Consider the following 27,077-nt stretch of genomic DNA (forward strand, 5'->3'; position numbering starts at 1 on the left):
GCTTTCCGAAATCGGTGGATTCTGTGCCGCTTCTCTGATAGGCCTGGAAGGTGGAGAGCTCCACCGGCAAGCACTGATAACCGCAAAGGAGGGGCATTATCATAGCATGATGGCCAGTCCCGCCCAACTGTCTTCGTAGCAACTACGAGGCTACGAGCGAGTCAGCAAGTGCAGATGTTGGGGACTGATGCGCATGTTCTCCAGGCGTCAATTGAGTGAACCCATGGGGAAAAGCTCTGTTCTAGAGGATCACCATTTGCATACGACTTCACCATGGTAAGACAATTTCTGTGCACTCTAGGAAACTTGTGATTCACAATACAGCAGTATTGAAGCTAAAGTGAAAGGGTCAAAACACGGGTACGCAATGTATCCCGAGGAGATACTTTTTTTTTTTGTCAAATCAGTCTGATCTCAAATCTTTTGACGTTCCTAAACAGCAACGCTCTGTTTCAGTATACTCCAATCGTTGTCTCTACTGACAGCCGAGCTTGCGCCTTCGCCTCCTCTACCTGGTTCGCGCAATGCTTGAGCATGACAGCTGAGCTTCATGATGGTGAAGAAGGACCCCGCAACATGGGAGAATGTATGCATAGATCTGCATCAGCGGGAACGACTTGATATTGCGCCCAACCACCTGACATTGACGACGACTAGATGCTAACACGAGGAAGGAGAAGTTTTATACTGTATACAAACCTACCTGTAGCACGGATGCTGTACCTGGAGAAAAGCCACAAGCCACACGGGTCTAAAAAAATACATAGATACCCTTAGCTACAACCCTTTACTCATTACCAACAGAAGCCTGCGCAATCAGAGGATATGATTTTGGCCAGCGACCAGCGAGGCCCCACTACAGCAGCATCGATGGACGGCCAGAACAGACCGTGCTGCGGGTGAGGCAGTAGTGGGGAGCTTACATGCTGCTCTAGTGCGCAGCAGCGGTTGCAGTAGACTGAGGCCAAAGCACCCTCGAGCTTAGTCGATGCTCATTTTAGAGCAGCAATGTTCTATGGCTACTGATTGGAATAGCACTCAGACCCTAGGCAGGTTAGTCGAAACCATGACCAAAAATATTCTAAATTTGCATGCAGGCTGAAACCGACTAACTCCTAAGGTACTGTCCAGATACTTTCTTCCCTTGCCCAGGTCTGTTTCGATTCTGCATACAACGAATAATATTGCAGCAACAATGCACAGGCATCTGTTTTAGTGGCTGCATTCCTTGCAAATATTCATGACAGCTATACAGCGCTATATTCGGATATCCGTGCGACCTATCCTGGGATGTGCTAATGATCAATCGAGATCACCATATATGTACATTATTGCATGGATGAGAAATGCATGCGACCAGTGAAACCGCAGCCTTCGTCTCATCCCACATTGCAATAGTTGCGACACCAATGACCTCGTTCCTAAGGTCTCTCTTCATCCCCATCTCCCTATCCATGCAGCATGAAGATAGATGCGCAGGACACATGCCTCCTGGCAAACATCAGACGTGCGTCTATGATCCTCTCCCTATAGTTTCTGCATTGCCTCCTCATCCTCCTTGTTTCACTCGACCCCGCGACGCCTCCACCGTGACCTTAACGCCGTCACTCTCCTATTAGTCCGGATCCCCAATGCTCCGATATGACAGCCATGGCTGTCTGTTCAACTGGACCGGGCGTGTCTAGTACAAAGCATATCTCAAAGTTCACGATCCTTACGAGCTGTCAATGTACAATCAAGGGGGCCATCGCTGTTTTGCACAGATCCGAGCGCAGAGAACCCCGGGAGGGGCTTGTCCTTCCCCTCTCTCTCTGCCAGCGACGCCAGCTTAGGGTCCGGATGACCGTCTCCTGCGTGCTCTGGGCACCAATAGATGACAGCTCGGAGATTCCACGGACGAGAAGGATTGGATCTGGTTCATCTCTTACCCGCCAAAAATCAGATATACATTCGGCTGTGGGTTTGTATCACTCTTCTCCGGTCGCAGGTACATCACCAGTCAACGGTTATACTTATATCTCTAGACCAATATGACTGTTGCGATATTGTCCCAGTCACACCAACAGCATGATGGCACAATGATATGCATAGAAAGTATGCGAGGCAGCCGAGTCTGCAATTTCACGCCACGATAATCCGCCAGGTGCAATGACCGAGTGCGGGGTGCAGCAGTGCGTAACTTCCTTGTGCTCTGCCAACTCAGCATCGCCATGATCACGATGACGGCCCATGGCAGTCCCAAACTCAAGCGCACGGCCCTTTCCATATGTCGAGATAGGCACCAGCTTAAACACCGATTCTTCAACCTCCGTATTCAATATCAAAAGCCATCTTCAACCCCGCATGTGATGGCTGATTCTGCACACATCGTGTATGCGTCAGATAACGCTCAGCAGATACGGAGTAGACACGGTCATAACCCAGAGTTCTCTCCATACTCCTACGGAATCAGACACAGACACTCTGTACAGAGTACAGAGTACATCGGTACAAGATATCTACGTGATAGAACCAACAGCCACTAAGAAGCACGATCTACACCGCCATCTCAACGTTCCTCGGTGGCTGCTATCCACGCCGTCCATTGGCCGCTGGGCCGCCGAGAAGATATAAACTTCCGACCTCAATTGCACCCCCCTAGAATGGACGCGCGGAAGGCATCCTCGCCTCGCCGTCGCAGATACAACCGCCACTGGTCTTGTCTCGAACGTCGCGTTGAACATGCCTCCGCGGGATTCTGCAAGACATGTAGATACACAATGTAGATGTAGATGCAAACGTATGTCTCGCCATCGACGTAAGTACTATCGGACTCGCCACAGACGCAAAGCATTCTGGTGGCAATCGCAATCGCAATCGTAACCGCAACGGCAAGGGAAACGGCGGCAGCGACAGCGACATCGTTGCACTCGGACGACAGAAACAAAGATAGAAACCGACACCGTCCGACCTTGCCAACATCGCCACTTCCCTCAGAGGGGAGAATGATTCGTACCTGTACGCAAACCCGGACTTCCTTTTCCGGTAATACCAGCCCCTATCCATACCGACCGCTGAAGGGGCAAACTGCGACTTTCACTTCTCAGTTGCCTCTCTGTCTCTTTCTGCAATCGAATGGCTTGTCTCAGTTAAGGTGCTTTTAGCGACGACAGAAGAGCGAATGACGTATCCAAAGGCAGCCAGATTCAGTATGGGCCTGAGAGTTGGCATGTGGGACATTATACTCCGGTCGTCGGAGACGCGGGTTGAATCATAACTACTACGTGAAGGCAGGTAGAATTGCTGGCAAGATGTGAAGTCAATAGAGAGAGGACAATATCAAGACCAAATTAGATCCTTCATTAAGTATATCTTTGCCTAACCATATGTGCTATAAACAGAGAACCTCCGGGGTATAGTAGTAGAAGAGAAATACAAGAAAGAAACAACTCCTATCCATCCAAAGACCAGCTTCGGATGATAGACAAGAAGGTAAATAAAAGCAGAAGAACAGCAAAGGTTCATACAGCCGCCAGTACACGCAATGCAAATGCAAGGAATAGGTCGCCCTATATCAAGTGTAACAAAGACAGTCTGTTTTGTCTTCCGCATACCTGCCACCGATGAATAATAACTGGTATATTAAGCAGATATAGTCGCAAGAAACACGCAAGTCGTATCAAAAATCAGGTCGTTCATCACAATCATTTTCGTAAGTCATCATCAGCGTCGTTATCATCGGCACGTGAGGATAAATCAAACACTTGCAGTCCGCCGCTTCACCTCACTGGGTTTTTGTGCGTATGCAATCAACAGCCGAAATCCTGTGCCTCGTTTCTGACACTCACGGAGAACCCGCTTATCAGCCCAGATACTGGACGAGGCGTCCCCGTTCGGCAGAACTGGGATCTCATAACATCTCGTGTACCACCAACGCCCGACTTTAGCGACAATCTTCCGTATCGACTCGTCGTTAGAGGGAGAGGGGGAGGGATCGGAGAGGAGGTCACCAAGAGACAAGTCAGTGTCGTTGGATGGAGATTTGCCATGTATTTTCGGTTGTGTCGCGCTCGTCGAGGAACTTGTGAGAGCGGAGAACGCAGTAGATGGTGTACCAGTGGCAACAGATGTGGAGGGATTGGAAGATGAAGTGGAGGAAGATGAGGCTGAAGATCTGACAATCACCCCCGTCACCGGAATCCGCACCATGCAGCGCCGCAAACTATCGAACCCCTGTAGTCCCAGCAGCTTCTGTAGGTTGTCACTTGCAGGCTTCAAACTGATATTGGGGTCAGACAAGTATGTCTTCTCCTTGAGCATCCTCACGGCTTTGCGGGTCCGGATTCCCATGTTTATCATGTCCAGATCCAACACACTCATCTCCATATAACCCCCAGGTCGAAGCACGCGCTTGCATTCCGACACAATGTTGTTCTGAACGCTTTCGGAACATGCAGATGGAAATCGCAAGACAGTGACCGTAAAGAAGCTCTTTGCGAAAGGAAACGGTTGTTCCAAGCTGGCCTGGTGAACCGTATGATGGTTCGTTGGCGGCTGCCAAGCAGCTGGATGCTTCAGAGCAGTTTTTGCGGGTCCGTCGGTCAGGCAGTAGATGTCGGCATTTGGGTAGGTGAGGGCGCAATAAAACGACCAGTCGTCGTTTCCCAGTCCATCGATGACAAGAATGCGCTCTTGCTCGCCGTTTTTGACATGATTATGCGCAGGACTAAAGAGTACTCGTCCAAACGACAGCCAACGGCTTGTCATGAGAGATCCCGAGCGTATGTTGGTCTGGGAGGTTGGCCCCTCTCTATCGCGCTCGGCAATGTCAAACAGAATGGTATTCCGTTGCCGGCAAGTCTCGAACGTCTCGGATAAGTCCAGTGAAGACGAACTGAGAAAGGCTGCTTGTTGCTCAACAGGTGCAAGTGAGGCTGAGTTGTCATATACCTTCTCATTGCTTGTTCGCCTTCCATCTTGATCATAACAGTAGCTAGCAATGATGTCACTGAACGAAGGTTGAGAAGAAGGGGTAATGGAAGAGTGGAGGGCCGAAGCTAGTGCGGAACGCCGCAAATGAAACGAGCCATCACTTGGTTGAGGAGATGACGGAGTGAGAGCCACCGTCGGAGTGTCGACGAGAAGAACAGGCGAGCGTTTATTGACATTCGAGTTCATCTCGGCTTGAAGCGCCTTGCTGGCCATGGTGGCCATTTCCAATTTCCCATCCTCGGTAGATTCTCCAGGCAAAGTACATCCTGGAACCTCTGGTGAAAGGACGTGGTCAATGAGATCGTCATACTCGGCCCAGACCTCGTCCTCGGTGGGGTCTGAACCCGGCATCGGAACCACAGCAGTGACAGCAGCCAGAGCTTCAGAACCGCTTGACGTCGAAACACCCGAATCTTTCCTCGGTGAGAACGTTAAGAATTCATCTTTGGAGTAAGGGCCTGAGATAAGATTGAGAGCAGTCGCTACCTCAGGATCGCCAAAGGGACGGGTGAGGTCAAATCCAATACCCAACGGACGACGAGGGGCCTCATTGGACGGAGCTGTGACCGTGGGCTGACTCGAAGTTTGCAATTCGGGAAGATCCTCTGTCGCTGGAGCAGTAATGGACGGAGACTCTGCCATGCTAAAGGGCCTCGAGAACGACTGAAGTGCTGGTTTGTGCTGCCGATCCCGCCTCGAAATCACTTCAGGAATACGGCCGACCGACGCCAACCGTCGTGGGCGTCCATTAGGTGTGCTTGCCTTGGAGTCCGGGAGGAAGGGATCCTTGTTAAAATAGACCTTTGGTGAAGCCGGGCGATCACGGCAGAACTCTCCTTGAAGCTTCGGAGGCGATGGAAGCAGGATGGATTCGCTTTGCTTCCTGATATTCAAGGCAGCCGGAATTTCAACTCTTGAGTCCAAATCCTCAATCTCCGTCGGAGGCGACTCCTCAACATAGTTGATGATATCTTCCAGAGGGTCGGAGTCGGCATCCACCAAGGCGTAGTGTGCGACACGCCGGGACACTAAGACTGGGGAAACTGTAGCATGGAGCTGAGGGGCGTTAGGAGATACAAGCGGCTCGCGAGTTGTTTTCTTCTCCTTTTGCACGTTTCCATGTCTCTGGAAGAAACTCCACTTGAATCCTTTGCTCTTTTTCTGGGGCGTTTTAGGCTGCTCAGTCGCCGTCCCACTTCCGCTTGACCCTTCGCCGCTGAACGAAAGCGGAGTCTTATCAGGACGCTTCGATGGACGAGAGGACGCCTGTCCAGATCCAGCATCGTTGGCCTCAGCATGGTCTAGTCTGCTAGAGCTTGCAACAGCTTGGTTAGATACCTGCAATCTAGCTTGCGTTGAATTGTTCAAATAGGGATTGCGTTGCTCGTTCTCGGCTGTGGGAGCAGGCAACGAGTCCGTTGAGTAACCAGCCGAGCTCGATCCTGAATACTTGACTAAACTTTGAGCAGATTCGACGCTGAGACCGCTCGTACTCTTCCCACTCTGTGTCTTCGTCAATGAGGCACCGTCTATGCCTCCACCGGTGATGAAGACAGGCTCTAGACGATCCAGCAGAAAATCATCAAGATCCACATCTGTTCGACCTCTAACACTTGTCTTGGTGCTGGAAACCGATCGCGGTGTGCTGCGGTTGGTGCTCGTTGACCTTGCTCTCGTATCGCTGTTGCTGCCAACAGTTCCCTTCCGACCACGCTGTGCATATCTTCCATAACCCTCATGGCCTGTCCCAGCTGCTGGACCCTTGCGGATGTGTTGATCCTCAAGTTTTTGTGCTTCCATTATAGACTTCGACTTCTTTGAAAAGAGACCGTATCGCCGCGATTTCGCGGGACTCGTCGGATCCTGCTTTGTTTTAGGTTCTTTTATCAAAGTTCGCGGCGATTTGCGCATCGACTCTGGTGAGCTAGGTATGAGTGAGGGTCGTCTGGCAGAAGACCTCGACTGCAACGAATCAACTGAGGTGGCAGCGGAGATGTTTGAGACCAAATGATGTCTCCCCCACGCGACGGAGCTAGCCCCGGATCCATGTCTCCTATGACTCGCCACAACGCCAGGAGGGAGGTTGCTACGGATCACAGGTGACGGTTCAAGCTCTAACCGGTGAGTACCCTCCCTACTGGGCCTTGAAGGTACATGCCCTGAACCACTGAGATCGCCTTTCAATGCCGATCCTTTGAGATTCGCGTGATCCCCAGCGGCACCACTGCTTTGCTCCTCGAATGTCTCTGAATTTTCCGCAGGGTTTGGTCTGGTCATTCTCGGCAGGCTGGACTTTGTCGATGTTTTAAGCGGCAGTTGATTTCCAGTCGGCGTAGCAGGCTTTGCGGAACCATCTTTGTTGGGAGGATTATCGAAATGCTTCTTCGTTAACGTTGACAATGTGCTTAACCCTGCACCAGCAGTCATGCCCGGAAACCCGTCGCCAGCTGAGTCCAATGGATCATCTTGTGAGTCGGACTTCTGCATTATAGGTGAGAAGATGGGGAGTCTAGACTCGGAAGGGCTCGGGTGCCTGAAGCGAGGACCGACCTTCGCGGAATGAATAATCCCAGGGGAATAGGATGACAGTGAGGTGGGAGTAGAAGTCCTGCTCCATATCCCCGGAGAACCAGAGTATCTTGTCGAGGGACTGCTCGCCGATGCAAAAATCGGGGTGGGAGGAGGTAGATTTTGGGTGTTGACTGTAGTTCGTAAACTAGCGAATTCACTGGGCCCTTGTTCCACTGGTTGTGCCCTTGCTTTGCTTGCAGTCTTTGAGTGCGAAGAACTAGGCGACGGCTTGTGTCTCACTGAAATTGGTTGGTCCAATGACGGCTGGGTAGCAAGATTCGCACCGACATCGGGGGGAGCACTGCTTGGAATGATCACACTTAGTTTCTCTGGTTTCGCCGGTGTTGCCTTGAGTCCGTAGATCTCGTTCTGCCGACCAATTGTGGGTGCTCTGCGACGCAGAACTTTGCGTGGTCTTTCGCTAGTGGGTTCTGAGACGTGCATCCCCACCGTTGGACTGGCCGGACGTGGCACAGGTTGAGCTTGAGGCGCCATGACGGAAGGGGGTATTGCTGTTGACGGTGATGGATGTGTGTTCGCTCGGGGAAGTAACGACATATGGACACCGGTAGTGGATGAAGTCTGCGAAGCAGCTAAAGAGGCTTGCACCCCGCGAGTTTCTTCCGCATCTGAAAAGGAGGATGATCTGCTAGTTCTTGCTGTTGGGACCATTGACTTCGAAACTTGAACCCTTGAGGGTAGCGCAGAAGGTCCATAGGTTCTAGAAGAGGAGTTCACCACCAAAAATGTCCCGTTTCGACGCTGGGAGGTAGGATCTTTCAGCCTGGGGATACGACCGCCTTCGGATTTGTACGACGACATGGTGCAACCCGACTTTGATATCCGGCTCCAGTCCGAAGACCAATGTTTCAGAATCGAAAGGAAGATGAGATAGGTATGGAATCATTCCGCCTAGAAGTTGTTCTTCCCAGTTGTATATAAAGCTGCAAAATTGTTGTTTTCTGTGAGCATTGGTCAAAAGCCGAATGGTGCCCATACTTACTCATTCTATTGCATCCTGTTTGACCTCACAAGCAAAAGTAATGTGGCGTTATCCAGTGAATAGGTTGAAGAATGCAAACAGACCGCGAGAACAGGGGTATCTATCGCTGGTACGGAGTAGGGAAACGACAATATCAGCATGCGTCGTGCTAATCGTGAAGCTTGCAGTGCAACAAAAATGGTGATTCAATGTTGTAATAACTGCTAAAGTGACCCCCAAGGCCATATGAAGATATAAAATATAAAATGGACAAAAAATGAAAAAAAGAATTCCGTAGATTAAAAGTGAACTGTCAAACTATAGTTGAGCCGACCAGGACATTGCAGCTGCTTCGCCACAATACCGAGTCCTCGTGGCTAAACTGTCAAACCTGTCGAGCTGGAGCTGCACGAACACGTCAGAGAAGGCAAGAAAGATAATGAGAAATCTTATGAAAGGAGACCAGCTGCGTAGGACGAAAATAAGAAAGGGGAAAGAACAGAGCAGAATGGCAGTCAGGTAAGAAAGGAGGGGCAAAATGATATTTGACCCAGGAACAGGGTTCCCCGAGAATTTCTACAAATCTGCTTTTCGAAGGGTTTGACCCCCGAGAAAGGAGAAGGAGATTTTACAGGCCAATCAGAAGTTCGTTTGAATTGCAGAAATTAAGTGGGGGACGAGGGATTTCAATATTGACATGTTGGAGTGCAGTACATATGGGTAGGCTAGAACGGGTAAATGTGATGCGAATTGTGCGATCGACGTTGGCGTCTATATTCGAGATCCGATGTGACCAGCACAATCATTGGCGAATGGACTGCAAAATCTTCGCATTCGAGAAAGCTAAAGCCTCGCATTTCCTAAATCTGTCGAGAAGCGGCTTTTTTAATAGAGCAAATGGAAATTAGTGTAGAGCACTCCATAGTGTTGGGGACAGGATCGTGCACAGTATCACGGCATCTGGATGGAAGTATCGAAAAGGGCCCACTTTTCGATCCAGTCCGTTTGCCTTAAAGGAGCGCAGTGAGCGGAATGACTTGACAGGTTGGACTGGAGTTGAGTGGCGGAGATAGCGAAACGTTCTTCGTTCGCGGAGTCCGCCAGGTTGGGAAATCCCGATCCGTAAAGATATCAGGTAAGTCGCTGTATCAATTCTGTTGGCACGGAGTAGCAGCAGAGCAACTTTGATTGCTGATCAAATCATAAAAGCCTTGATGATTCTTGCTTGGCCTTGACCGTCGTACGTCTGGATGTTGGACGATGATTGATGAACTTCATCGGACTAGTATCGGACAATTTGGGGGAGTTTCTTTTCTTAGCTGTGGGTGGATATTAGTGTGCAAGTCATGTGGTGGTCACTGACCAGTCTGCGTCGCTGCCACTGGTGGTCTGCCTCGCAGTATTTAGTCTACTACTGCACGAACTAAGAAGAGTAGTTATGCCTCGAGGCGTCCCCGGCGAGGCCGATACGGCGTTACCAAAGCCTCGTCGATCATTGGCAAGCCCGAAAGGCATGCTCTCGACTGGAACGCGATGGCTCTGCAAAGTAACACAGTTCGGCATCTTTACTACTATTCGCACTCCTGGTAACTCTTGCATATGGTAAGAGACCTGTCAATGGACATGGCGTGAGGATGATGTTTCCAGCTGAGACCCATTATGTTATTAATCCCGCCGATTCTGATGTTCTATGGCATCACTGCAAGGTTCGCCCCGACCCTTTACACAACCATGGATAGGAGAGCAAAGGACGAGAAACGGAGAACCCACCGCTAAAGGACATGGCCCACAATTGTAACGGACAATGTTAGAGAATTCGGTTGAACAGGCCGCAAACCGGCCAGTGACTGTGTACAAACGCCATGCGACGAGAGCTGAGGCTTGAAGCCAAATTGGCGAACCTGCGGATATGGACCCTGATTGGGCTGTCACCATTTATGGGTTTGGAATTTGCACCCGAAATTTGTGGAGTCGCTGAGCCGTGGGGCTTCTGTGATCCGCCGCTAAACGATCAAGGATGCGATTTTCGTACTTCTGTGAAGACTGTGATTGAACGGGATACTTAACGGACAGACGAGATGTGGGGCACTACCGGTTTATTCACCTGGATTAAGAATGATGGCGAAACAGGAAACTTTTCAAATCACTGTATTCGTCAGATGGAAAAAGCAATGTCCCTTTGTAGTGACCTTTGACTTCGGGATTCCAGTGGAGACGGCGGCAAATCAAGCGTGCTCACAGGAGCCGACTTTAGGCCAAAAAGAAGCCCATCGATGTATACGATCACGGGGTTGCCTGTACGTTGTTGCAGTCGTTATTTAGAGTTTGAAGAAACGCATGCAAAGTGGAAAGGAGCAAGATAAGAAGACAGAGCTCACGAGATTCTCAAGGCGTTCAGTGATACGAGGTTTGCGATGATGGCTTGAAGCCCTCGTGCACTAGGAAGCTGCAAGAGCAGAGAGGCTGCCGATCATCGCAATCATTCGAGATCAGCCGCGTAATTTGAGTGTCGAAGGCGCTGTTTTGCTGCAGGAACCACTCGCACTGGCCAGACTAGAAATGGGCCTAATGCACTTTTCAGCTCACACGGTCGGCGCAGCAACTCAAGTACTCGACTGCCAAGTGGAGTTTATATGTCTACTCTCCTTCTACGGTCTTGGATCATGAACGCCAATGTAGAGCGTTTGAACAAATGGCATCTTAACAGTTTTCTTTTGATTTTATACCCCTTAATAAATCCATGGTACCAATATTCCGATCCAGTAATTGAGAGTAGTGCTTGGTTCTTTCCTACGTCACAATACCTTACCTCTCATTCATCATGAATGATATAATATTCCAGTTGTAGATATTCCCGTAACGCCAGCGAATTGAAAATAAAGAAACCGAAGAAGGGAGGTCAATGATGAAATGGAGTACAATTGAATGGACGTATCGGCATACCCAACACTATGCCGCGGTCGCAAATCGCTTCTTTCTGGCTTCCAGGGCCAGACGATCTTTGTCACTCATGTTACTCTGCTCGCTGGTTTTGCCAGTATTTCCTTCATTCCGTTGATTCTGGTTTCGATTTCCGCGGCCCTTACCCCGGAATTTGCCTCTGCCGCCAATATCACGTCGCTTGCCCCCTCGTGATGCTTGTTCATTATCACCCCGACCTCTCTTGCGAGACTTCTCTGTCGGGAGAGCTTCATCCAGACCCCTGACACCACCAGTAGGAGTAGGTTGAACCGCCGTACCGAACCGCTTCGCCCTCTCGAGTTGCTTCTCCGCCTCCGCAATTGCAGCCTTGGACTCCTCGGTAATACCAAACTTCTCCGCGCGAGCCTTGCGTTTCTTCAACTCTTCTTCCATCTCGGTGATGGGCAGCCCCATAGAATAGTCCGGTGCCGGTTTTTCTTCGGCCGGGGCAGCAGGTGCTGCCTCAGCTGGCGCACCTTCCGTGCCTTCGTGCCCCTGCGCTCCACTCTCAGCCGATGGTGCCGCGCCCTTCGATTCAACCTTCAAATCGTCCGTAGTAGCGGGGTCGGTGTCGAGTTTCTGGTTCGGAACAGCGACCGGGTTGGCGACCGCACCTTTGCCGCCAGCAGCAATGGCAGCGGCGCCAGCCTCAGTAGAAGGCTTCACGGCGGTAGTATCAGCAGCAGGTACATCATCATCTTCCCAGTCAATTACGTCGTCCGCGGCGTCAGTCTTTGCAGCAGGGGCAGGGGCCGATGCGGCCTTGGCTTTGTTTTCGTCGTCTTCCTGGAGGCGAGCGACCATCTCCGCCTTCTTGCCCGTATGAGGGAGCGAGCGAGATTTGAGAATCTCCACTAACTCCGCGTTCGTCTTCTTGCTGTAATCGGTGGTCATTTTGATGGGGGTTGAGCGGTGATGGCAGGCGTTGTGTTGTTGGACTCGGACGTCAACGATCGAGGATAGGCGGAACCAAGATCTTGCGCTTAGTGGTGATAGGTGTAATTGTTACAAATTAGGCAATTGGCATACTGCACTTAGCAGAGTAGAAATGAGTTGATTGGGTTGATGAAAGAAAGAGCAAAACAAATCCGGACAGTGAGCTGTCACTAGCTGATGAAGACGCGCTGAAGTTCACGCGCAGTACAGTTAAGCTGTGGCTTGTTTCCCAGTTGCGAACAGGTCATGTGACTATGACATATCGCGTTGGCATTTTTAATCTTTTCCGCCCTGACACTAGGAATGCCTTGCTTCCACAAGGACTCGCCGCAGTCTGCGAGCTTAACCGGAACGTCCGAAAGTCAACAGCTGAAAACGAAGAGCTTGGACTCTGGCAGGCTTGGAGCTTCTGACATGGCACCATAGAAGCGATTGTGGCAATTGATTGAGCATTTGAATTTTGCATGTACTGCGCCACACTTATGGGTCATGTGATCGCCTGGCATAACAGCTCAATATTCCAACTTCGATAGTTGTGGATTGTGCCATTAATATTTCATGATTAGCAGGTGGCAATGATTTGGCTCCGATTTGATCACTCATTAGAGTATTCTAATTATTAATGGGTCTGAGGTACAGCTGCGGCTGACTTCGTCCGCATCTGTCGACCTGATATATTGCTGGTATCTAATGTAAATATTTGGCGGGCTTATATCAAAAATAATACTGAGAACTTTCCTTTCCACGTACAAGAAGCTTCGTAGTAGCGGAATCATTTCCGATCAATGACAATCCTTTCTGCGCCAACCTTCTCTGCCTCCCTGTTCAAAGCATCGATTTCTGCTTGGACATACGGAATGCCCGTCCTCAATCTCTCCTCGTGCGTGATCTGTTCAATTTCCCCAGGAAAGTAGATGCGATCTACTCCAGCCATTTTCTCGGAGCCGACAACCCTCTGATAAAGGTAATCCATCCGCTCCTTGAACTCCTCCAAGCCCATGAAGAGATCCGGCTTGATAGCGACCAGGAAATGCCCTACATCAGCCGGTCTCGAGGGATCATAGGGATTAGTGACATGACCCGCAAATGCCGAGCCAGACAAGACCCCAGAGAATACATCCATCATAACCGCGAGCGCCGACCCCTTCGGCCCTCCCATAGGCAACATCACGCCTTCAAGCGCCTTGTGCGGGTCATCCGTAGGCCGTCCCTCACCATCCAGCGCCCAATCGCTGGGGATCTTCTCCCCCCGCCTCGCAGCCTTGTAAATCTTGCCTCGCGCCGCAATCGAGGGCGCCATATCCAGAATAAACGGCTTCTCCTTGCCCGCCGGCGCCCCGCACGCCAACGGTGACACACCCATCAACTTCTCCCTCCCACCCCAAACAGGCAACGCAGGCGATGAGTTCGTCAAAACCAGACTCATCATCCCCGCGTCAAGCGCCTGCTGCACCACCCACGCGGACATCCCGAAATGATTCGAATGCTTGACGGAGACGAAACCGATTCCGAACTCGCGCGCCATCTCAATCGCCCGCTTCATCCCGAGATGCGCGGCGACGAACCCGAACCCATTCTGTCCGTCTACCTGTGCCACGACCGGCGTGATCTGGTTCAGCACGGGGTTGGCTTTGGCGTCTAGCACTCCTTGACGGATGCGTTCCATGTAGGATGGGATGCGGTTGATGCCGTGGGTGTCCACTCCGCGTAGGTCGGCGCGGACCAGGCAGTCGGCGATGATGGTTGCATTTTCAGAAGAGACGCCGTTGCCTGTTAAGACGGACTGGACGAATGTCCTAGCATTCTCTGCGGAGACGTAGTGCTTTTCTGTTGCTGGGTCCATTGGCACACGGTACACTTGTAGTAGTTCTTGCTTGGCAGGAGGTGTAAAGTGGAGGAGATCAATGTCGACTGTTGCAGACTTATCGGATTCACTCTTAAAGATCCGTGCAGTGACTCAGTTTTGGGATTCCTCAATCGCGGAAAGTGTTGATCCCACCAGATCGGATGGTTGTCCGCATCTCCACCCCGACCTCGGACGATCCCCGCATTCTTTATATACATAACGGCTGACGTAAATGACTCATTGTTGAGCAAGAGCGGACGTTTGGGACATTGAGATCCAGATTTGTCTCGTTTACGTCGATTTACCACCTGGTAATAAATGATTCCATTGCGTGGTTTCAGGAAATAGATTGAGCAGTGTGGACATGAACTACCGAAAACTAAAACTCCGCCCCAACAATTCAACAAGATATACGTGATGAGAATCAATTGAAGGATAGATTCGAAGCGGTAAGCTAAGCGTCGTCCAAGAAGAAGAGATACGAAAAGAACCGAGCACATCAGCCATAGAACCAGTATTCTGCCGCATACTCTACCTCAATGCTCTCCTTCTGGCCCTTGCAAGAAGCTGGCGGTTGTCCACCGGACGTGTGTATCCGATATACTTCCTGATACGCCTGTCAGCCTAATGAAGTGTCGCTAAAGCATGATTAACTACCTACCCGAATACCCGAACCATCAGCGAAGCCAAGCTTCAACCACGGAACATTGTGGTCTCCTTCCTTCGAGTGGCTCGATATCTGAGAGGGCGCTGGTACACTTGAACCCTTCTTAGCCTGTAGCCAGTCTTTGTGACCTCCGATACGTAGGTCAAACATAGGTGCTCCTGTGTCCGTAAAGTAATGTTCTCCAAGGATCAATCCACTGCTTGTCCGTGAAGTCATTTGATTGAGGAGCATGGCAAAAAGCCCTAGTGCATCGGTTGATACCTTGCTCATTGCAGCTGGCAGGTCATGGAGTATTGTGGGATTATGTGAGGCAAGGCAGGATGCGTCGAACAGTGTCGCAACAGCGCCAACTGCAGCCGGAGAAGCAGATTTATCAGATGGCAAACACGTGTAGTTTTGAGTACCCCGACCAAGTGCCACAAATTTCAGCTTCAATCCGTGAGATGGCGCAGGCAAAGCTGGTTTCGTATCACATAGTGGTATCGTGGGGTTGATGCCAACGCAGTTTCCGACTTGTATCCCATCGAGTGCTTCGGTGATCTTCACAAAACCTTCAGTTAGGACTAGATTGCCTCGGGCAAGGGGAGAGGCCTCCACCACGATTATTGCAAGGAAAATGGAGATGGACGTCAATGAATACATGGTGAACTAGAACAGCAGGTTGAGTTGAGGAGATAATGGTCAATATGCTTGTGCTGGCTAATTTTGAAGGTTGATTCTCTTGATAACGTGCCCAACAGCATATTAATAGGCAAGAAGTCATCTGAACGGATGTACAAAGAACTGAAATATTTGCTCACTTCTCTGTCCATTCCGATATAGAAACCATGGCTTAGCACTGCCATGCAACAAAGCAAGAACTTAGTAGCCAACATGGTTGATAGACGCAGCTCTCTCTTTGGCTATTTCGCAGCTGTAGCAGGTGGCGCTTACCGTCTCTTTGTAAAGGAGCATTGCAAGGCATAATAAGGGCTGGACTCAATACCGTTACGTTTGCAATTAGCCCTTTTACGAGGAAAGAACTGAATGCCCTTTTTAGGGAAGCAACGCAATAGGTCATTCGTGAGCTTCAACATGCACTTAGGTTGTTGCTTCCTGCAAATGGAAATACACCGCATGCCATAAGCACAATCGCTTGGGCCCGGATGATGAAGGCACTCAAAGCACAGCATGAGTCCAGGCTGTGTGTACAATCTAGAAATAGAATATTAGCCGCGCCGTAATCCCGAGGGTGGGATACCTACGGCACATGCTGTCTCGAACAGATGAAGTCCGATGGAGTCTGATCAACCAGTGGAGGCACATGACATCTCAGGGTCTAAGATAGACTTTGATAGATGCTACACGTCAATTGAATAAATGAATGACTGGAAAGCTGAGCCAATTGGAAAGTATAGGACGAGGGACCGCGGTATAGTCATTGTTGGTTGCGACAAGGATAAAACCAACAATGTCGGAATGTTAAGCGCCGCCTCGTTATACATTCGACTTCTTGCAAAATTCGTTCAGTCTGGCAGTCAAAGGGACACAAGAAGACGTAAAACCAACTCGCACGTCTTCATTCTAGCAGACTCGTTCACGAAGTTAGTCTTGCGGCTGTCTGCTTCAGGTGATTCTGAGAAGCTCGAACTTCTGTCAGTCCTGGGACATTTCGTCCTTTCTCGCAGCCACGCTGATAAACAGTCTCAGCAGACTAAGTAAATGCGCTAGATTATCTGGGATCCCAACTTCACTATATCTCTGATTGGAAACACGTAGTATCTGAAGTAACTAATGATATAAACGGGCAGAATATTGAGTCGATGCAGAGATCTGTGCGCTTCAGAGTAACATGATATTGCTACCCAGGTTAGGTTCCTTGAATTTCTATGCGAGAGAATTTGCATCGCTTGTGTTCAAGACACATCTGCCCTGGATCTTCTGAGCTACTCTCTCATTCTCACTGCGGTGTTGCTGGAGAGGTAGATTCGGTAACAATCCGAGCGGCCTCCCTCAGCTCATCAGGAATGGTGTACGGGAAGCCGCAATTAGTATTCCCACTGCTTTGGTCTTGTCTTCCTGCATTTGCTTGCGGGCAAGCTCCGCAGTAGATCGCATAGATATCAAATTAGAGGAGTCAGATCGCGCGTCACGGACTCAGCACGACCTTGAATCTCATATTTGTTGGTAGCCTTATATGCCTCTTATGCATACTCGTACACCGTCCGATCATCGTCTGCATCCCCCTTCCAAAGCTTATCTTTATTCATGGGCCCCTCTATCGTCTCGCCATTCGGGATCGGCTCTTCGATACCCTCAACAACAGCAAGTCGGGGGAGTTTTTCATCTTTCTCCGCCATCAGCTTGGCAAGCTGTTCCTCAAGCGAGTTCTGCGAAACACCTTTAGCCGCGGCTTCATTCCCTTCTTATAGCCATATATGCGGAGTGACACGAGGTTGGGCGGCAGGTGCTCGACAAGGGACAACGATCCATTATCGAGCCGGTCACCGCCGTATCCACGCGCATAAAGATAAAGAATATGAACTCCTAGACTGAGGTCCTCCAGTTGCAAGAAATTTCGAAGAGAGCAAGCATCTGCAGTTGGTTCGTCCTCCGCAGGAAGCTTCTCAAGTTACTCATGTAGGTAAACTGGATCGTGCCGGGGCGATTCGTGCTCTTCTTCTGCTGGGGTATACCTAAGATACCTTACTATCACTATCAAGGTCCAGTATACGAGCTTCCTCCTCTACATCGAGATCCAGCTGGCGCAGAGAGGCCCGATGAGCAAAAAGTGCTCGGAAGACGCGCTCTGGATGGAAGGGCGTTAGCATACCGTTCCTTGAGGAGCGGCCGCCGATCCCATATGTGAACTTTCCCAAACGCTTGGCTGATTCGATTGTATATACCAGGTATGGGTAACTAAGGCTGGAGTGCTGTATCATGATACAGGTACAATTTCCTGACCGTGGTGGTGGCTCAACACTGGGGGGATCCGCGTCCGCAATAGCATCCATGCGGAGATTCAGCTGCCGGCAGACGTCGCACTAGATTAAGACTTATGAATAGGTCATAGGGTTGATAATATGGCCAATGATACACGCGGGTATTCGAATCGACTAGGAACCTAATAGCTCGGAGGTTCTGTAAGAACGGCATTTTCTTCCACGGATGCTGGCCAGTTCCAGGAAATGCTTGAATACATAGTCGGATATGGGAAGCGGTTCGCCGTCTGCTTCTGCTTCCAATCTCAAGAGCTTGGGTGCCTCATATCCAACGGGCCAGAAGCTAAGTGACTCATGCACAGGCGCGAGACCGAGACTAAGAGGGCTGCCAGGCCTTGGGCCAGAAGCGGGGATCGTGGGTCGCCGTCACTATTCAGAGTTCAGAATGCAGAGAAAGGACAAGATCCCATGGAAAAGAAAACACGGATTGGTCAAGACGAATAAGGGAGCCCATACTACATGATAGCGGGAGCCTGTAGCATGTTTAAAATTCGTTCAATAGTTTTCTGAGCCTGTGTAGGTCATCTAACGCCAGTGCCCTTTCTGCAGGGCATGGTTTGTAGGATTTCACAAATCCGTATCCTACTGCTGGCGACCAATTCAGCTGAATATTACGTACATGCAACCCAGTCGTGGTTTCTTTAAGATTGCGAGTAACATCCCAAATGCCTTTACGAAATCCACGGTGTCTCGCAACCTCACCCGGCGGTATTGCACCAAGTGGACATCTCACACAGGCGATGTATGCGGCGACATTGCAGAGAAAGTGATGCGACATCCTGATGAGAGAGGAGGTTGTCAATGACTTCGTGGAGGACTTCTTCTGGGAGGGTATGGAGGGACATGGAGAGGATGTTTGACTTCGAGCAATATCAGTGACAATACTGTTTAGTATTATTAGGGCGGCACTGCTCATCTACTAAAACAAGAACAATAGTCTTGGCGTTTGCGGATTACTCACCTATGAGTAAGAGTTTGTGCCACTCAAAGTCACATGACATAGCTTAGTCGTCAAACTAGCGTGGCCCGACCGACTTCCCTTTTTGCGCTCAGTTCATTCTCATCGCAAGCCATCAGCAAATTGCTTCCCGGACCGCATTCACTTACACCGTTATTCCGGTGTTTGATCCGAATGTAGCTACTGCTACCTGTACTAGAGATATATTACTCTCTACCTCATTTGCGGACTACTCATAGCTGCCAACATGTCTGACGGTAGGTCTCTTCCACCCCCTAACCGAAAACGCCGAGCTGACTGCCTCCGCAGCTGATTTCGAAGCTGTTCGCAAGCTCCAAGCTGAGCGGAATGCCGCTACAGCTGGGAAGAAAGGTTCTAGGACCTTTGATTCGTCTAGCCAGCGCACTGACAACTCCACCAAGGCCTCCCTGACCGAAACCTTTGATACCACCCTGTACGACCGCGAGGGTCCCGACAAATACGCAGGCTATGACACGTCCATCGCTGTTGATGGTGATGAAGAAATGGAAGATGCGGACGGCGGTCACCGTCTGGTTGGCCAGTATACCGCAACCAAAGATCAGATTGACGAGTTTGCCCATGGCAATGGCGTCGAGGAGGAGGATATCCTTACTGGACGCGAAAAGGCGGCCAGGATTGCGGACAGGGAAACAGACTATCAAAAGCGTCGATTCAATCGAGGCCCTTTGACGCCAACCAGGGCTGATCCCTTTGCGGCGAACACTCATGCCAATGTGGAGACAGATGGCCAGACATACCGTGAAATTATGGCTCTCCGTGAACTAGAGAAAGAAGAAGAGCGTGTCCAGAAGCTGATCGCAGAGAAACAGGCACGTGGCGAGGACGGTGTCACTGAACATGAGGCCACTCTGAAGTTAGAGGATAAGGAAAATGCCGAGGCTGGTTCGACAGTCTCTGTCGCCACGGGACGAAAGCGCAAGCAGCGGTGGGATGTATCTGGCGAACCCACAGAAGCTGTTTCTGAAGCTCTTCAACCTTCCGAGACGAAAGCAAAAAGATCGCGATGGGATCAAACACCCGCACCCGCTGTGCCTGGCACCACCGACGAGGCTCCCAAAAGGCGATCAAGGTGGGATCAAGCTCCAGCAATCGCAGCCGCGACACCAGTTGGCAATCAAGGACTCGCGACGCCAATGCATCCGTCTCAAGTAGGTGTGCCTTTGATTCCAACCAGTTTTGGAACTGATATTTCTGGTCGAAACGCCCCTCTCTCCGATGAGGAACTTGATATGATGCTTCCCTCAGAGGGCTACAAGATCCTTGAGCCCCCCCCGGGATACGCACCGATCCGAACACCTGCAAGAAAGCTCATGGCAACTCCAGCTCCTGTTCCCGCGGCTGGCGGCGTAGGAGGGTTTATGATGCAGGAGCCTGAGAGTGCCCGCGCATTGGGCAAGCAGCTGCCAACTGAAATCCCAGGTGTTGGCGATCTGCAGTTCTTCAAGCCCGAAGATATGGCATACTTTGGCAAATTGATGGAAGGGGGCGATGAGAGCACGATGTCGGTTGAGGAACTGAAAGAGAGGAAGATTATGAGGCTGCTGCTCAAGGTCAAGAACGGCACACCACCCATGAGAAAGACTGCTTTGCGTCAACTCACGGATAACGCGCGGCAATTCGGCGCTGGCCCTCTTTTCAACCAGATCCTTCCCCTGCTCATGGAGAAGTCGCTCGAGGATCAAGAACGCCACTTGTTGGTCAAGGTTATCGATCGTGTGCTCTACAAGCTAGATGATCTTGTTCGCCCATACGTCCACAAGATTCTTGTCGTCATCGAGCCCTTGCTCATCGACCAGGATTACTATGCTCGTGTTGAAGGTAGAGAAATCATCTCCAACTTGGCAAAGGCGGCTGGTCTTGCTACCATGATCAGCACCATGCGTCCCGATATCGACCACGTGGATGAATACGTCCGGAACACAACTGCCCGAGCGTTTGCTGTGGTTGCCTCTGCCCTTGGTATTCCAGCTCTACTTCCGTTCCTTCGTGCTGTGTGTCGCAGTAAGAAGTCCTGGCAAGCCCGGCATACCGGAGTCAAGATCGTCCAACAGATTCCCATTCTCATGGGTTGTGCCATTCTACCTCACCTGAAAGGTCTGGTTGACTGTATTGCGGACAATCTGAGCGATGAACAGGCCAAGGTCAGAACCGTCACTGCTCTTGCCGTTGCTGCTCTAGCTGAGGCTGCCAATCCTTACGGTATCGAGAGTTTCGATGAGATTCTTAACCCGCTCTGGACCGGAGCCAGAAAGCAGCGTGGCAAGGGCCTAGCTGCTTTCCTGAAAGCTGTGGGCTACATCATTCCTCTTATGGACGAAGAATATGCCAACTACTACACCAGTCAGATAATGGAGATTCTCCTACGTGAGTTTTCTTCTCCTGATGAAGAAATGAAGAAGGTTGTTCTCAAGGTAGTATCACAGTGCGCAAGCACTGACGGCGTGACGGCCAGTTATCTCAAGGAACACGTGTTGACCGACTTTTTCAAGAGTTTCTGGGTCAGGCGAATGGCGTTGGACAGAAGGAACTATCGTCAGGTTGTGGACACGACTGTCGATCTTGGACAGAAAGTCGGCGTGGGAGAAATTCTTGAACGTGTGGTCAATAACCTGAAGGATGAGAGCGAGCCTTACCGAAAGATGACCGTTGAGACTGTTGAGAAGCTCATTGCAGCCCTTGGGGCTGCCGATGTATCAGAGCGGCTTGAAGAAAGGCTGATTGACGGTGTCCTCTATGCGTTCCAGGAGCAAAGCATTGAGGATATTGTGATCCTCAACGGTTTCGGTACAGTCGTTAACGCACTCGGTACTCGCTGCAAGCCCTATCTCCCGCAGATTGTCAGCACCATCCTTTGGCGTCTGAACAACAAGTCCGCTACAGTACGCCAGCAAGCTGCCGACCTCATCTCCCGTATCGCAATGGTCATGAAGCAATGCGGAGAGGATGCGCTTATGGGTAAGCTTGGCATTGTGCTCTACGAATATCTGGGTGAGGAGTATCCTGAAGTTCTCGGTTCCATCCTCGGTGCTCTTCGGTCCATTGTCACAGTCGTGGGTATCAACCAGATGCAGCCACCCATTCGCGACCTTCTGCCCCGGTTGACTCCCATCCTTCGTAACCGTCATGAGAAGGTCCAAGAGAACACCATCGATCTGGTCGGTCGTATTGCTGATCGTGGGCCTGAATCCGTCAACGCTCGCGAGTGGATGCGTATCTGCTTTGAACTGCTTGACATGTTGAAAGCCCACAAGAAGGGTATCCGTCGTGCAGCGAATAACACTTTCGGTTTCATCGCCAAGGCTATTGGTCCCCAGGACGTCCTGGCGACGCTGCTTAACAATCTCCGTGTCCAGGAACGTCAGTCTCGTGTCTGTACTGCTGTCGCCATTGGTATTGTGGCTGAAACCTGTGCTCCGTTCACTGTCCTTCCGGCTCTGATGAACGAATACCGTGTTCCTGAGCTGAATGTCCAGAATGGTGTGCTGAAGGCCATGTCCTTTTTGTTCGAGTACATTGGCGAGATGGCTAAGGACTATGTCTATGCGGTTACTCCTCTGCTGGAGGATGCCCTCATCGACCGTGATCAAGTGCATCGGCAAACTGCTGCTAGTGTCGTCAAACACATTGCCCTTGGTGTGGTCGGTCTGGGATGTGAAGACGCCATGGTCCATCTACTCAACCTGGTCTTCCCTAACATTTTCGAAACTAGTCCTCACGTTATCGATCGTGTCATTGAAGCCATTGATGCCATCCGGATGGCTGTTGGCACTGGTGTGGTCATGAACTACGTCTGGGCTGGTCTCTTCCACCCAGCACGCAAGGTGCGCACGCCATACTGGCGACTTTACAACGACGCCTACGTTCAGAGCGCTGATTCAATGGTTCCATACTATCCTGAGTTGGAGGACGATGGCTTGGCGAGGCCAGAGCTCTCAATTGTAATCTAAATAAAAGCTAATCTGGCTTCTTTATGTATTCTGACCTCATTCCCTCGTCGATCCCGTTCTATATTTTGACATTCTGGGCCTGTCTTGTCGCGAATGGTGTTGATGGAGGAACTGGCGCGTATTGCTTCATCTACTTATACTGGAGGTTATAGCGAGCAAACCAATGATATTGTTAAGCCATTGTCTTCAGTCTACAGTCGTACCCTCATCCGGTAGAATCCGAGGAGAGTTCGCGCGACGGCTACTCTTCTAGGGACACTCTTTATTTTAAAGTAACGACAACCTGTAACAACTGATGCCAAGACCACACCTACTTCCCCTCCTAGCTAAATAGGTACCTTTGGCAACTGACCTGAGTAGTTAGCAAAGACTGGCGAGCGGCGAGTACCGCATCGGAATCCTCAGAAACTACTCCCAGCACATGACATCATCCGACAGCACACTAAGGCTTCGCAAATCTCCATCTAGTCTTCATATGTTTGTGTGGCGCATGTGTCACAATCTAATTATCCTCCCGCTCTGAGAGGTATCAGCGGACAGTTGGTACTACCGCGAAAATGATGAAATGGAGCAGAATTAGTCACAGGTAGATACCCTCTGCAAGCGATGGAGTCCCGCAAGAATGAGCTGGCTGAGGTATACACGCAGCTTACTCATTTCCATTCTACCCAGTATCTCCTTGCAACTCGCAAATCAGACGCTGCAGTGCTGGACCCTGGCTCCATTTCCTGGTATGTACCTTACTAAGTGCTAGCGAATAGCAGCAGTAGCAGCAATATGAGTTGCGGAGACTACCTGGGGTGGGAATTCCGGGACGCGTGTATGTTTTATTTTTGGACGGGGCGCGGTTACATCAGAGGCTTAGATAGATATCTCCTTTGACAAGAGGCCCTGACAATGTCGTATTGCGGACATTGGGTTCTATTAATTCTACAATCAGCGATCTCAATCCAGATTGTATCATTGGATTATTTTCGTGGCTCTATTCAACGGTATCTCCACTTTTGAAAGCCATGGCGTGCCTGGCCTCCACTGTTTGATTATGATTATGATTACTCATTGCCACTGAGAGTGTTGCACTTGTTTGATGATGCTCATATGTGTGATTGTATTCGTGGTGAGACAGGCTATATACATAAAACAGTACAGGGTTCCACACTTCAATCTTGAGACACACACGCTCATGTATTTCCAGGATGTGTATATTAGGCAATAGGTGTAGGTAGTAGTGGTATAGCAAGTAGGTAGCGACCGTAAATGACACCAGATGATGTTCATGTTGTAACAAACTCCACACAAGATGACTGCAGACATTCGAAAAATATGAAAGCCACTGCCTGCGTTCCGTTTTTAAATGCTCCGCCCAATTGCAACGGGTATCAGCCCAAGTCTTTCCTCCACCATCAATGTCCCCTCAGTGGAGGGACAGTCGACATGTCAACGCAGAACAACTGGAGCGGGAATATAATAAGGTGAAAAGATATGAAACGAATCGAACAAGGACCAATGCCTCTAGATGGGAAAAAAGGAAGAAGAAAACGAAGGCCTGCTGCGATAATTTCCCGGACGCAGTTGCACGCCACGGAAACGCAGTAAACCCCTCATAATACGAGGGTCAAAAGAAAGGGTGGAGACAAAAAAAAATAAAATAAATAAATAAATGAATAAAAATAAAAAAAAAAAGGAACGAGTGATCTAACGAGAGAATAGAACGGAAATAAAAACAAAATGAGCATCAACCAGGAAAACAACCGGTACCTCTATGATCATGACGTGGGAATATAGTGGTCATCAAATGTGAAAAATCCCAGAGTCCCTGTACCGTGTCCTGCCCATCCATGATTTAACACGAAAATAAGAAAAGGGGGTATCAATTCTCTGGCCTAGCAGAGATCAGAAGGGAAAATGTAAAAAGGAAAAGGAAGAAACGAAACAAGTAAGAAAAGCAGCGAGGGATGAATTTGTTGTACAAGGGACCAGAGCCCATCAAATTGGTGGGAAAGTGGTTTGGACGTCGCACAGCGCGATAACCCAAACACTCAATGATTCTGGTATCCGTCAAAAGGTACAGAAAAAGAAAAAGGTACCGGTCTTCTGGTGCAGAGTAGAGAACGGGCTTTCTAATCGTCCTCACCACCAGATACGTTTTCTTTTTCGCCCTTGTGGACCTTCTTGTGTCGACGGAGATTCGAGACAACAGAAAAGTGCCTTCCGCAACCTTCAACGTCACATGCAAACGCTAGTTCCGAAGTCAGTACCGAGGGCTTCAACGAGAAATCTCACAAAGTACTTACGTTTCTCCCCAGTGTGACTGTACATGTGCGTTTGCAGGGACGACGGGCGCGTGAATCGCTTATCGCACACCTTGCACTTGTGCTTCTTCTGTGTGTTGGACGGCATCTTCGAGCTGAATTGGCTCATCATGGACTGTGGGCCGGGAGGAGCACTCCCAGACAAGAGGTTCGACGGCCGAGGTAGTGTTCGCGACAGGTGTCCATTCTCATACGACTCTGATGTTGTGGAACTGTAATCCGTGACAGACGACTCAACTGAAGCAACAGATGCACTGTAGTAGGGGTAATTTCCCCCCGAGGAGATAGATGAACCGGACGAATGGGCCGCAGGAAATCCGTACGAGTCCCCAGACCCCCGGGCACGAGGACCATAGATGTTGCGAGGTGTCAAATCCTGGCTGAGCGCCACCATTCCACGACTGGCATCAAGAGCATCACCAAATGTAGGGCCTGACGGAGGCTGTGAATGATTACCACGATGATCGCTGGAATGGAAGGAATTTGTTAGCGGCTAGTGTTTTTATGACCTGTCGAAGAAAGAAGTCGCAAGCTTACACATGTGAAACACGGCGACTGTCCGGGTGTGGGTGAGCGAGAGGGGGAGCATAGCTGATCGGCGCATAAGTCGCAGGAGTGAAACTGCTCATCGACGAGGCTGTGGTGTAGGTAGGAGCTTGTTCGAAACTTGTGCGAGGCATATCGTGCTGCAGACCTATCACCTCCGCCCCGGAGTAGCCCGTGGGCGCTGTGGAGTAGTTGCCGCTTGGGACCATCGAGGGTGCAGAGACAGGAACGCTCGAGTATGGCATGGACAAGGTAGGTCTGCTCACTTCCTCTGGCTTCGTGTGATTGATCCCCATGGAAGTTGCGTACACTGGGGGAGTGGAGTGGGAAGACGTGTGTGCAGAAGCCCAAGGGTCAGTGAATTGTGGTGCGTGATGTGGTACATTATGAGAGTAGACACTGTCGAAACTCATCCCGCCATACTGGCGGTTCTGGTTCTCAATGACCATCGTCATGGAGGCTAGCTGTATGTGTTCCTATGTTATAACCAAAGGTGTCGCAGAGTGACAAAAGTGAGGAAACAGTAGACAAGTCGGTAGGTCCGCGGTTCAAGCGTGTTGAGGAACTGTGTGTGGTAGAGAGGAAGGATGAGGAAGAGAGCTGGAGGACGATCGACTGAGCGCGGACTATGCTCTGGCGCAAGATAGGCAGTTGAATGGGGGGAGGATGCGCAGGTGTCGGGAGATTTGCTTCTGCACTCGAAGGCAGAACGATGACCAGAAGGGGGATAATCTGCGTTTGTGCCCAGGTGCGACAGGAAGAAAATTGAGAAGGAAGATGGAATATTAGGCCCTTGAACCTGACAGATAGGAAGAAGGAAAGACAGTCTGGGGAAGGACCCGAAGGGGATCGGCGAAGCTTATGAACAAACACAGAATCTCAGCACGAGTAGTGATGGACCGCAGGGACAAAGGCAAGCCCTGGCGTTGCCGTGTTGGTGCTGGTGCTAGTGCCACTGACGACGTCCCGTCGGAGACGGTTGCAGATCGTTACTTTGGGCTGCTTAGGCTACGAAACGGCGCCAGTGTTAACAAAATAAAATAAATAATAATCCTGAGTAAAGTAAATTACAGAGTACCAAAAATGAATCTACTAATTGCTAAGTGGGAAATGCTGATTCTCCAAATGGGAACCAGTTCCTTGGGTGACCCTCAAGGTTTCGATGGGTCCTATTTTCCCTTTTCCCTTTTTCCCTTTTCTTTTTATTTTGTATCAATTTTTTATTTTTTATTTTTTTTTTTACTTTTGTTTCCCCTCTTCTTTTTATTTTATTTTATTTTATTTTAATTTTATTTCTTTAAGATTAAATAGTTCAATCTTGATTCCCCTAACCCTTTCGATCACTATGTGCAAGTTA

General features: G+C 50.1%; 6 protein-coding genes across 6 annotated transcripts; 1 reads left to right on the forward strand and 5 right to left on the reverse strand.

Moving 5' to 3' along the window:
* Positions 1-3,735: 3,735 nt before the first annotated feature.
* Positions 3,736-8,037, reverse strand: ALT_3715 (uncharacterized protein; the record flags this gene model as incomplete). The annotated part of the gene is made up of 1 exon (XM_033556355.2): positions 3,736-8,037. The coding sequence occupies one exon, from the start codon at positions 8,035-8,037 to the stop codon at positions 3,736-3,738; it is 4,302 nt and encodes a 1,433-aa protein (XP_033412246.2).
* Positions 8,038-11,473: 3,436 nt separating this feature from the next.
* On the reverse strand, positions 11,474-12,379 carry ALT_3716 (SAP domain-containing protein; the record flags this gene model as incomplete). Its single annotated transcript, XM_033556354.2, has 1 exon — positions 11,474-12,379. One exon carries the CDS (start codon positions 12,377-12,379, stop codon positions 11,474-11,476), a length of 906 nt encoding a protein of 301 aa, XP_033412245.2.
* An 814-nt stretch (positions 12,380-13,193) lies between these two features.
* ALT_3717 (putative oxidoreductase YjmC) lies at positions 13,194-15,576 on the reverse strand (the record flags this gene model as incomplete). Its single annotated transcript, XM_033556352.2, has 3 exons — positions 13,194-14,357; positions 14,803-14,874; positions 14,929-15,576. The coding sequence occupies 3 exons, from the start codon at positions 15,574-15,576 to the stop codon at positions 13,194-13,196; spliced, it is 1,884 nt and encodes a 627-aa protein (XP_033412243.2).
* Positions 15,577-17,117: 1,541 nt separating this feature from the next.
* On the reverse strand, positions 17,118-18,693 carry ALT_3718 (uncharacterized protein; the record flags this gene model as incomplete). The annotated part of the gene is made up of 3 exons (XM_089599622.1): positions 17,118-17,303; positions 17,619-17,957; positions 18,535-18,693. The coding sequence occupies 3 exons, from the start codon at positions 18,691-18,693 to the stop codon at positions 17,118-17,120; spliced, it is 684 nt and encodes a 227-aa protein (XP_089455960.1).
* A 427-nt stretch (positions 18,694-19,120) lies between these two features.
* On the forward strand, positions 19,121-22,862 carry ALT_3719 (U2 snRNP complex subunit HSH155; the record flags this gene model as incomplete). Its single annotated transcript, XM_033556351.2, has 2 exons — positions 19,121-19,130; positions 19,183-22,862. 2 exons carry the CDS (start codon positions 19,121-19,123, stop codon positions 22,860-22,862), a joined length of 3,690 nt encoding a protein of 1,229 aa, XP_033412242.1.
* A 2,120-nt stretch (positions 22,863-24,982) lies between these two features.
* ALT_3720 (C2H2-type zinc finger protein) lies at positions 24,983-26,175 on the reverse strand (the record flags this gene model as incomplete). Its single annotated transcript, XM_033556350.2, has 3 exons — positions 24,983-25,101; positions 25,157-25,641; positions 25,712-26,175. 3 exons carry the CDS (start codon positions 26,173-26,175, stop codon positions 24,983-24,985), a joined length of 1,068 nt encoding a protein of 355 aa, XP_033412241.2.
* Positions 26,176-27,077: the final 902 nt, after the last annotated feature.

Source organism: Aspergillus lentulus, assembly GCF_001445615.1.
Source record: "Aspergillus lentulus DNA, contig: Alt08, strain: IFM 54703, whole genome shotgun sequence".
NCBI lineage: Eukaryota > Fungi > Ascomycota > Eurotiomycetes > Eurotiales > Aspergillaceae > Aspergillus > Aspergillus lentulus.